This window comes from Plasmodium falciparum, assembly GCF_000002765.6.
Source record: "Plasmodium falciparum 3D7 genome assembly, chromosome: 13".
Taxonomy (NCBI): Eukaryota; Apicomplexa; class Aconoidasida; order Haemosporida; family Plasmodiidae; genus Plasmodium; species Plasmodium falciparum.
The window spans coordinates 2267225-2280139 of record NC_004331.3 but is presented as its reverse complement, the minus strand read 5'-3'; the positions used below and the strand labels follow the sequence as shown (position 1 = coordinate 2280139).

At 19.6% G+C, this 12915-nt stretch overlaps 4 protein-coding genes across 4 annotated transcripts; all 4 read right to left on the bottom strand.

Annotated features, from left to right (window-relative positions):
• Window positions 1-79: 79 nt before the first annotated feature.
• Window positions 80-3619, bottom strand: PF3D7_1357400 (conserved Plasmodium protein, unknown function; the record flags this gene model as incomplete). The annotated part of the gene is made up of 1 exon (XM_001350249.1): window positions 80-3619. The coding sequence occupies one exon, from the start codon at window positions 3617-3619 to the stop codon at window positions 80-82; it is 3540 nt and encodes a 1179-aa protein (XP_001350285.1).
• A 1442-nt stretch (window positions 3620-5061) lies between these two features.
• Window positions 5062-5427, bottom strand: PF3D7_1357300 (dynein light chain, putative; the record flags this gene model as incomplete). The annotated part of the gene is made up of 1 exon (XM_001350248.1): window positions 5062-5427. The coding sequence occupies one exon, from the start codon at window positions 5425-5427 to the stop codon at window positions 5062-5064; it is 366 nt and encodes a 121-aa protein (XP_001350284.1).
• A 629-nt stretch (window positions 5428-6056) lies between these two features.
• PF3D7_1357200 (glutamate--tRNA ligase) lies at window positions 6057-8603 on the bottom strand (the record flags this gene model as incomplete). The annotated part of the gene is made up of 7 exons (XM_001350247.1): window positions 6057-6690; window positions 6804-6875; window positions 6985-7110; window positions 7226-7527; window positions 7686-7770; window positions 7903-7989; window positions 8185-8603. 7 exons carry the CDS (start codon window positions 8601-8603, stop codon window positions 6057-6059), a joined length of 1725 nt encoding a protein of 574 aa, XP_001350283.1.
• Window positions 8604-9907: 1304 nt separating this feature from the next.
• On the bottom strand, window positions 9908-11239 carry PF3D7_1357100 (elongation factor 1-alpha; the record flags this gene model as incomplete). Its single annotated transcript, XM_001350246.1, has 1 exon — window positions 9908-11239. One exon carries the CDS (start codon window positions 11237-11239, stop codon window positions 9908-9910), a length of 1332 nt encoding a protein of 443 aa, XP_001350282.1.
• Window positions 11240-12915: the final 1676 nt, after the last annotated feature.

Below are 12915 nucleotides of genomic sequence, written 5' to 3'. Positions count from 1 at the left end.
GATAAATTTTCCTTTTCTTATTTATTTGTTTCAATGTGACTTAATTTTGCTGATGTAGAATAATAAAAGTTTCTTAATTTCATTTTATAAATAAATCACATTCATTTAATTTATTTTGAATTTGTGAAATATCTATGTTCATTAATATTTTAAAATCTCTATATAACTGCTTATGTAATTTTTTGGATAGGATATATGCTAAAATTAAAGGTTCTTTAAATATATCTTTATTTTTGCTATATACGTCAAATAATTTCATATAAATATATTTCACAAAAAAAAATTTATAATGATGAAACACGTGCCAATAGTATACAGTGGAAACACAATAAGAACCCAATTGTAAAACTAAAATATCCTTTTCTATATAATTCTCTGATGAATAACAAAATTTATCACAAATGTCTTTCATTACCAAATTTAATGAACTCTCATTATATATTTCCCCTCCTTTTAAATGAAAATCATAATTATATTTAAAGCTTCTTTTTCTCTTTTTTAAACGCTTATCATCTATACTTCCAATATATCTATATCCATTCATTTCTTCAAATTCTTTTAGATGATTAAATATATACTCTTCACTGTTCATTATTGTACATGTACTTACATTAGAACTATTACTTCGTAATAATGTTTTCTTTCTTTTTTCATTTTGGTTTTTTATAAATAATTTGTTAGATTCTTTTATCTTTTTCATCTTGTTTTCATCAAGTTTATAGTCACTTAAAATTTCAAGAGAACTTCTACTTGTTCCACTGAAATAAATATATCCTAACCATTCGAAATTATTTACTTTCATGAAATTATAAAAGTTATTATTCCACAAATCTGTTGAATTATAAAATGGTTTGATAAAAAAAACTGGACAAGCATAACTTAATTTTCTATTACAACAACAACAATACATTTTATTATGTTCTAAATAGAATATTAATATGTTTGCATAATTTTTTAAAATATTTTTAAAATTATTTTGAAATGGGTGTGATTCAAATTGATCTCTTTTTGATAATATTTTATTTTCAATTTTTTGTATACACTGTTCATAATAATTTTGAGATTTCTTTTTATTTATTTTACAAATCATTTTTAAGAATTCATAATTACTAAGCTTTTCTTCATTCCTTATAAATTCGTATACCTTTAACATTTCTCCTTTAATAAGATTATTCATAAATCCATCATTAATTTTTTCAATTAATTTTACTTTTACATTTTCATCAGATTTAAGTGGATGATTTGATTTTTTCTTATTTCTGAATCTTTTCTTTATATTATCTTCATCATAAAATATATCATCCTCTACAACAAAATCTTCCATATATTCTCCCGTATCATCATAATAATCATCATCTTCTTCATTATAATCATCTTCTTCTTCATTATAATCATCATCTTCTTCAATATAATCATCTTCTTCTTCATTATAATAATCTTCTTCTTCAGATAAATCATCATCTTCATTATAATAAACTTCTTCTTCATATAAATCATCTTCTTCATCGTATTCGTCTTCTTCATATTGATCCTCCGGATCAAATTCCTCCTTCTCTGCATATTCTTCTCCTTTATCCTCATTAACATTAATAGTTTTACTATTCTTATCAAAATCATCAAACTTATCATAGTTATGACTTTTATGTATATCATTACTTTTGCAACTTGATTTATATTCTTTTTCATCTATATCTAGAATATCTATTTGTTCCTTCTTTGATGTACTAGCTAAAGTTAAGTCTACTTCCTCCTTTGAATTATTTTTTTTTTCATTCAGAGTAACATCATCTGATATATAACTACTATCACTTAGGACATATTTTTTTTTTTTATTCTTTTTTAGAAATTTATCATTACTTTTGTTCTTATCTAAATTAGTAACAATTTGGTTAGGTGGTTGACTCAATTCACTATCACTAATATATATGCATAATTTTTTTAAATTCTTTTTTTTTTTCTTTTTTTTTTTATCAAGTTTATTATTTCTACCATATTCTTCGACTTCATTATCATTAGAAACAAAATAATCGTCATCTTCATCTTCATTTTTGTTTTTTTTTGCTTTTTTTTTTGCTTTTTTTCGTCTATATATTATACTATTCGAATCATTACAACATTCTTGAAGTGATTCCTTTTTAACCAATTTTTTATGAAGACTCGAATATTTTTCCTTTAAATCCTTTTCTATTTGCTTTGCTCCTTCCGAGATCTTATAATAATTTCTATTGTATTGAAATTTAGGAGATAACAAAGAGAGAGCAATAAATTCAATATAGAATCTAATAGATTTTTTCATACTTATAGTATTAAAATTAAAATAATCTGTATCCAAATTTTGTTCGTTGAATATTTTTAGGTGTAATTCATACTCATTTGATTTTTTTGTGTTTGGGGTTTTATATTCACTATCAGAGAAATAAGACCCTTGATTTTTATTAAATGAATTTTTATTATATGAATTGATATAATCAGAATTAGAATTATAGCTTAGATCATCACTTGATTTTATTTTTGAATCCTTTCTATTTTTTCTTTTTTCATAGAATGATTCTTGTAATATACAATCATCTATACATAAGTTATCTATATCGATGATACCCTTACGCAACATATCATCCCTATTACTAAGATCTTTAACATCAATAGTATTTAAACTATGAATGATATTATTTTTATCAATTTTTTTAAAGGTTAACGTATCATTACTTATGTTATCATAATTAATATTTTCATTTACTTTTCTTATTCTTTTTCTGTGAACGGGTGTTACGTCTAAATCTTTATTACATATGTTGGAAAGATTTCTAAATTTTTTTTTTTTCTTTTTTTCCATTTTAATTTCATCATTACTATTATTTTCATAAGAAGAAAGTTCATTGTCTTTTTCATCTATAATATTATTTTTATATCTTAATTCTTCTTTTAATGAATCCTTAATTTTTAGAATATCCCTTTCATCATTACTACTATCATCTGTGATAACTTTTTTTCTTAGTCGACTCTTTGATTGCATTATATTATTCTTCAAATTATTAAAATAATAATAACTGATATTAGAATTATTATTACTATTATTTTTGTACACATTGTGTTCAATTTTATCATTGTTATTATTTGTATTATTGTCATTATTTTCATCATTCTCTTTTTTTATATCAATATTATCATTATTATAATTGTCTTTATTAACAAAACCACCTTCAATAATACCATCAGACTTATCATCATTGTTTTTATTATCATCATTGTTTTTATTATCATCATTGTTTTTATTATCATCATTGTTCTTATTATCATCATCATTATTATTATTATTATTATGGTCCTTATAATCATTATTATGATCAATATCTTTATCATATGTATTTACAACATTTTCTTCATTATTTTTAATTTCACTACTTTCATTATTAACCTTATCTATATTTCTTACATCTTTTTTATCCCTTCCTTTGGATAAAACTGATATTTTATCCTTACTATTATTACCTGCATTGGTTCCATTTTTTCCTCTTCTATTTATTTCATTATCCGTTACGTCATTACATATTTCTTTCTCCTTATAATTTACCTTTGTTTTTATATTAGTATTTTTCTTTTGACCTTTTTTTACAAGCATTTTTGGTAAATAACCTTTAATTTAGATCCATAGATCAAATTAATTAGTTCATAATACAGTGGTTTTCCTTTTTCTGTTCTTTCTTTTATTTAATTAAAAAATGTTTTACATATATATATAAGTATATAATATAATGCATAAAGACACGAACGCTTAAATCTGTATAAATTTAAAAAATATGGAATGCAAATATATAAATATAAAATAAATAAATATATATATATATATTATAAAATAGTGAGTAAAAATAAATTAATGTGAAAATGAAAATATGCATAAAATGTTAGATTATTGTATAATTAATAAAAGTAAATAAGCATATCCTGCTAATAATAATATATATATATATATCAAAATGATTAAACAAACACAAATGTGGTTATATATATACATACATAACCTATTAAAATGATTAAATATTAGGAAATGTGTAATTACAAAGGGAATATAAAAATATATACATCTATATGCATCCATAAAATAAAATATATGTATTTAATACACACAAAACTTTCATTCCATATATATAAAAACAAAAAACTACTCTTATATCTTTCTTAGCATTATTCTATAAATCCTTTAATGGCGAAATGCGGGGTTAAAAAATAAATCAATAAATCAAAATACAAATAAATAAATAAATATATATATATACATATATATAATAACACTACATAAAATATAATATAAAATACACTATTATAATATAATCATAATCATTATGTATTTTTATTATTTCATCTATTATTTTTTTGAAATGCTATATTTTATTATGAAAGGTATAATTGAAAAAAATGTATAGGAATATTTTTTATATACATTATATATGAAATTATTCATTGTGTTATTGTATTATCTTGCTTCACATAATATTTTCAGTTCTACCAAAAAAAAAAAAAAAAAAACAAATATAATAATGATATAAACATCCAAAAAATTTGTTTTTGTTTTATCCAAGTTTTTTAATTAAACCATTTATTTATTATTTGCACATTAAATATTTATATATATAATAATTTTTTTTTTTTTTTTTTTTTTTTTTTTTTTTTTTTTTGTGATAATACATTATATAAAATAAATATATTATGTATATGAATATAAGTATATATTATATTAAATACAACCCCCTATTATATATTTTATGTGTATTATATATATATATATATATATATATATTATTATAATAAATGTTTAACAACAGAATGATTTTTCATATAAAAAAATTTTTTTGGAAAAAAAAAAAAAAATAAAATTTAATGGACAAATTAGAAAAAAAAAACAAAACAAAAAATATATATATATATATATATATATATATATATATATATAATAAAAATACCACTTTTGCAGTATATATATGAGTTAATATATATATATATATATATAATGAACTTATTGTAATATAATAATATTTCATTTGTATAATTTCTTCTTTTTCTTCTTTATAAAGATTTATATATCAAAATGCTTAGTTTAGTAGATCTATGTTGAAAGTAAATCATACAATTAAACTGATAATTAATGGAGAAAGCAAAATTTTGTCCAACTATACATTGCCATGAACCTATGTTTTGATTTTTTAAATTGTCAATAACATTTAAATAATTTTCATCATTTAAATTATCCTTATTTAATATTTCATCATTTTCACATTTTGTTTTTATTTGACAAGCTATATCTTTTTCAAATTTATTTTCTTTTATTGCTTTCAAACTTATTTTACATACCTTTTCACAATTTTCACTATTCATACATATGCCTTTTATTTCAAATTTGGATGAATACTTTTTCACTTCACTCGATTCCATGTTAATAAATAAGATGATACAAATATATATAAATATTATTGTAATATAATAATATTACCAATTATGAAATTCATACATTATATGAATACATAAAACGTAAAAAATATACCATATATAAATTATATACATTTGAAGTTCAAAAGGAATAACATAAATAAATATCCTAGTGAAGAATATACTATATATATATATATATATATATATATATATATAAACACATTGAATTATAGTATAATAATATTTGGAACATATATTACATACTCATAGATAGACACCAATATATACCTCACATATATGAAAATAAAGAAATCAGGCTTTTTTTTTCTTTTTTTTGTTAATAACGATATTCATAATTAATTCAATATTCATAGCAAATATTTCATATTTTTATTAATAATGGTTTTTAAAATATTACAAAAAAATAAAAACAATATTATAAATTCAATATGAATAAAGAATTATATATATATATATATATATGTATTTGTCTCTTCATATATATTAAGATATTATTTAGATAAATGAAAACATAAAAAATTTCATAAACATAAATATATATATATATATATATATATATATATATATATATTATATAATTATCTAAAAAAAAAAAAAAAAAATTATTTTATTCAAAACTTAAATAGATTTTTCAAATGTAAAAATCTTTTTTTTAATGAAAAATAATTGGGTATATTATGTTTTCTAGCGGATGCCCAAAGTTTTATTAAATATATAAATGGTATTCCTTTACTTTGAAATGTTAGAAGTAAACGAATTTTTAATAAAACTTGATTTTTTTTTAAGTTGGTACTCTTAACAATATCATCTATTAATGAATCAAAATCGTCTATCATTTTCATTTCTAAATATTCAGTATTATCTTTAACATCATTTTTACGAAACCAATCATATAATAGAAAACTAACCTGTTTTAAATATATATCATCAGTATTTAAAGGATCATTTACATGATGTTCATATTTAAGAGCATTTAAAATACATTCTTTCAATTCAGAATAATTATGTACTTCGTATTTAAATATATCTACACACAATTCCACAAATTCCTTATATTCATTTGATGACAATATGTTATTATTAATCATATATTCCTCAGCTTCTCGTACGTATGTTTCATTATCTTGTTCTAACATATATTTCTTGTTCATCCATTTTAATTTTTTAATATCAAAAACAACGGATGATTTGTTTAGTTTATGTATATTAAATGTATCTATGAGTTCGCTCATGGTATAAATTTCCCTAAAAATGAGAAAAAAAATAATAAAAAGTAAAATAAAAAAAATACATGTTATATGCTTTCTTATATGTAGTCATATAATATTAAACAAACGAAAGGTCATGAATATTCATACTTTTTTGAAATACTGCCCCATCCCAATGTAGTCATATAATTAACTACGCATTCTGGCTTAAAACCTTCTTCCCTAAATGTATAAGAACAAATAAGCATATATATATATATATATATATAAACAATTATATATTATACAATAATATATATATCTAATAAGGAAAGAAATCCAAAAAAAATACCTTAAATTTCTAATTAAATATTCGTTATTTCTTTTGCTTATTTTTTTTTTTTCTTCAGTCGTTATAACAGGTATATGAGCATAGTGTGGGATATCAGCATTCAATGTTTCCAATATTAAAATTTGCCTAAATTAAGGAAGGTTTTAAAATATATATATATTATGTACATAATTTACTAATATAAATATATACACATTTTTAATATTACATTACAGCAGCATAGTTAAATATTTACACCTACTTGAACGTATTTGATATATGCTCCACACCTCTTATAACGTGTGTTATTTTCATTAAATAATCATCAACTGAAACTGAAAAATTATATGTAGGTAATTCGTTGCTTCTTAATATAATAAAATCTTCAAGTACTTCATCTATAATATCACCTTTTAAAATATCCTTTAATATTATTTTCCTTTTTAATGGAGATTTGAACCGAATGGTATATGCGATATTCTGTTCCAATTTCATTTTAATTTGTTCATTATTCATATCTCGACATTTTCTATTATAAATATATTTTTTCTTCATCATCTTAGACTACAAAAAAAAAAAAAAAAAAAAAAAAAAAAGGGAAAAGAAAAATAATAATATGTAGATAAAAGTATTATATAAGTTGATTTATTTACAATTACTAGTATATAAGAAAGGTCTTTTATTTTATTTTATTATTTTTTCTTAATTTAAATTTTTATCACCTTTTCTTTTATTTCTTGTAACTCTTCTTTGGAGCAAAAACAAAAATACGCTTTCCCTTCATTAACAAATTGGTGTGCTATTTTTCTGTTATGTGAAATATATATGTAAAATATATCAATAATATTATTAAAACTTAAATATGAATATTAAATGTTACATAAAAGAAAAAAAAAAAAAAAAAGGTTTATATTATTTTATTATTATATTTATTTTAACTTGTATAGTTGTATTTTTTCGGATTGCTTATATGGTCCATATTCTCCAACTTTATCTGGTCCTTCATCCCAGGTTAAATTGAGCCAACTATGATAAAAGGAAAAATTAAATACATAAATGGATACATATAAATAAATATATATATATATATATATATATATATATAATAAATAAGCACATTAATAAACATATTACAAGGACACACAATAATATTATATATAAAATGAATTCATAAATTCTAATATATATATATATATATATATATATATATATATATTGTACTTTAAATCCTTTATTATTTCATCTAATGAATCCTTGGTGTTTCTTTTGATATCTGTATCTTCCAATCGAAGTATTAGAGATCCATTCATTTGTTTTGATAAAATATAATTATATAAAAAAGTTCTACACCCCCCAACATGTAAAAAACCTGTTGGGCTTGGAGCAAATCTTAACCGTACTTTACCCTCAACAATTTCATTAGGAATTATTGAACTTTTTTTTGCACACTTTATTCTTGAATTATATGTATTCCTTTTATTATTATTTAAGATGAAGGAATATATATATTTTTTATCATATAATATATTTATAGGACATTTTGGATTACCATTATATGAATATCCAAATAAATATTTTGATTCTATGGTATTCAAATTAATTATAATTAAGGTGACAAAAAAAAAATAAATAAATATCATATTTCTACATTACACCTATTTCCTCTCATTATATTAAAATTTTTTTAACACATAAGAAATAATATATATACATGTAATTACACAATTATTTAGTTCTTTATTTCTTAATTCCCTATTACATAATTATTTTTTTCATTTTTATAACATATAATTTCTTTCCTAATTTCATAAATTCCTTAAAAAAACATAAAAATGATATATAAAAATATATATATATATATATTTATATATCTAATAATTTTTATATTTTTCATATAAATTTTGAATCATTTTTTCTTCCTCCTTTTTTTAACTAAAAATCTTGGGTATGTATAAGGTATATTATATAAACATTGATTTTTTATTTATTTTTTCTTTTATGATTTTATAAAAAGAAGAGAAAATTGAATAATTCACATCAAATATAATAATATATATAATATATTACTATATATATTAAATTGTATTAAAATGAGAAAAAAAAAAAAAAAAAAAAAAAAAAAACATATAAATAAATTTAAACAACTTGATAAATATACGTGATGAATAAGAATTATTCTAAAGAATATATAATAAACTCATTAAATATAATTAATTATAAATATAAAATTTTTATTTCACTTGTAAAAATGAAAAATATATAAAACAGAACAAAATAGTTAATTATGACTGAAGCTATGAATAAGTAAAAGAAACATAACAATTTCATTGATAAAAAGAATATAAGAAAACAATGTCTTATTTAAAATATATAGTATTGAAGTTTTCTTTAACATTTCATCACATCCACTACATATGGAAAGAGAAAAAAAAAATAATAATAAAAGAGAAAAAATATAATATTATCAAAATGTCACATTTATTATTCATTTCTTTAAACAAATAAATAAATAAATAAATATATATATATATATATATATATAATATAATCTTTATTATATAAATTGTATTTTTTTTTTTTTTTTTCTATTAACTTAATTAGTTGAAAGTTTATATAACTATATTTTATTTTTTATATATTAAATTGTATATTATATGGTATATTCTATATACTATTATTTTGTATTAAATACTTTTATGAAATAAAAAATTAATGTAAAAACAGCCATAATAATGAAATTATAATTATATATATATAATTATTTTAATTTTAATATAAATATATGCATATATATTCGTTTTCTTTTTTCCTTTTTATTTTATAAATATATATATATATATAAAAAAAAAAAAAAAAAAAAAAAAACTTAAAAGATATTAAATATATAATATATGTATATTTAAATATAAATATATATAAAGTAAATATATATGAATAATTACATTTATTTCTTGGCTGGTGCTTTAGCTGTAACAGCTCCAGGTTCTTTCTTTTCAACTGATTTAATGATACCGACAGCAATGGTTTGTCTCATATCACGAATAGCGAATCTTCCTAATGGTGGATATTCAGTAAAGGTTTCAACAACCATAGGTTTCTTAGGTTCCAAACTAACTAAAGCTGAATCTCCTGATTTGATAGCTTTTGGATTTTCTTCAACAACTTTACCTGAACGTTTGTCGATCTTGGAATCAATGTTTAAAAATTTACATGAAATGTGAGATGTGTGACAATCCAAAACTGGGGTATAACCATTTTTGATTTCACCAGGGTGGTTCAATATAATAACTTGAGCAGTAAATTTGGAGCATCCTTTTGCTGGTTCATTTTTAGTATCTGAAGCAACGTAACCTCTCTTGATTTCTTTAACAGAAACATTCTTTACGTTAAAACCAATGTTGTCTCCTGGTCTAGCTTCTTCCAAAACTTCCTTGTGCATTTCAACTGATTTACATTCAGACACAACAGCTGATGGAGCGAAGTTTAAAACCATACCGGCTTTTAAGATACCTGTTTCAACACGACCAACAGGGACGGTACCAATACCACCGATTTTGTAAACACCTTGAAGTGGAATTCTTAATGGCTTGTCGTAAGGTCTCTTTGGTGGTTCCATAGTATCAAGGGCTTCTATTAAGGTTCTTCCTTTATACCATGGTGTTTTATCTGATTTTTCGATTAAATTATCACCTTCAAAACCAGAAATTGGAATAAAATCAACTTTATCAGCTTGGTATCCTACTTTCTTCAAGTAATCCTTAACTTCTTTTTTAATTTCTTCATATCTGTCTTCAGAATATTTGACAGTATCCATCTTGTTAACACCGACAACAATTTGTTTTACACCTAAGGTAAATGCTAATAAAGCGTGTTCCTTTGTTTGACCTTCCTTTGAAAAGGCACCTTCGAAACCACCTACTTCAGCTGGGACAACTAATAAAGCAACATCTGCTTGTGATGTACCTGTAATCATATTTTTAATAAAATCCTTGTGACCTGGTGCATCAATGACAGTAAAGAAATACCTTGGGGTTTCAAATTTCCATAAGGCAATATCAATGGTAATACCTCTTTCTCTTTCTGCCTTAAGTTTATCTAAAACCCATGCATATTTAAAACTACCCTTACCCATTTCAGCAGATTCTTTCTCAAATTTTTCAATAGTTCTTCTATCTATACCTCCTAATTTGTAAATAATGTGACCTGTAGTGGTTGATTTTCCACTATCGACGTGACCAATAACAACTAAGTTAATATGTGTTTTTTCCTTTCCCATTTTGAATATATTTTTTTTAATTAATATAAGAAATTTTTATTGAAATGTAAAAGAAATATATATCTTTCAGATTTTCTTTTTTTTTTTTTTTTATTTTTTCTTTTATTAACTTTTTATAATATAAAATATATATAATATATTATTATATTATTTTTGAATTGGTAATGTGAAAGAAAAAGAAAATTTTACAATAAATTATAAGAAATAAATAAATATAAATTTTATTATTTATTTTATAACATATATATATATATATATATATATATATATATATATTATATATTTTTTTTTTTTGTTAACATATTTTTTTATTATCTTAAAGCTTTATTATTGAAATATATGTATAATATTAAAAAAAAAATTTATTATTAATTTTTTTTTTTTTTATTTAATCATAGGAAGGTATTTAATATATATATATATATATATATATAATATTAATGTATATATTATGTGAAAAAAAAATAATATATATGAAATTTTTATAATTATATATTATTTATAAATCTGTACTGGTATCGATATAGTACATATAATATTATGTTAAAAGATATTTAAATAAATAATAATATAATATTATACTGTATAGTAAATTTATGAAATACCCATAAGAATAAATTCATAATATTATAGAGGTATAAAATAATATAATGAAATACTTTTCACATATATATTTATTTATTATATGTTTTATTAATTATAAATATATAATAAAAATTAATATATATTTATTAAAATTCAGAGGAATACAGATTTTATAATATAATGAGGATAATGAAATAATCTTAGTTCGCAAAAAAAAAAAAAAAAAAAAAATTCACCTATATATTATATATATTATAAAAATATATATTTAAAAGATTTTTCTTGAGGGGAATAATATATCTTCGGTCATATACTAGAAGGTACCTTTTAACGGTTCACCCCTCTTAACCCCATTTATATATCATCCATATAAAAAATATAATATTAAAAATTACTACGTATATAGTAAAACATATGAAATAATATTATTCCAAAAAAAAAAAAAAATATACATATATATATATATAAAAATAACAAAAATATTTATTATTTTATGTTATATATATAATAATTATATATATATTTATATAGGTAAATGAATAATATTTATATATTAATATTTTATATATGCCCAAAAAAAAAATAATAAAATTATTATAAAACTAAAATAAAATTATATATTTTATATATATATTTATTATATATTCCTATATATGTAAAAAATATAATATATTTATAATATATATATATAATTATATATATAAAATAATATATGCTTCAAAAAAAACTTATAATCTTTATATAAATATAAAAAAAATGACTTGGTCATAAATAGTATTTTAAAAATTTTTTTATATCTTATTTTTTTTCCTTTCATTCTTTTTTTTATTTTAATTTTTTTTTTTCTTCAATTTTCTTAAATATATATTATTATAATTCTTAAAATTATATTGAAATAAAATTTCATTAAATTTGCAAAATACATTTTTACATTTTTATTAATATATCATAAGAAAAAGCTTTTTTCTTATTTAATAAATATATTTTTAAAAAAATTTTAATATATTTGAATACCATAAAATAATATATATTATATTTAATAAATATATAACTGATTTATATAAATAAATATAAATAGAAAAAAAAAAAAT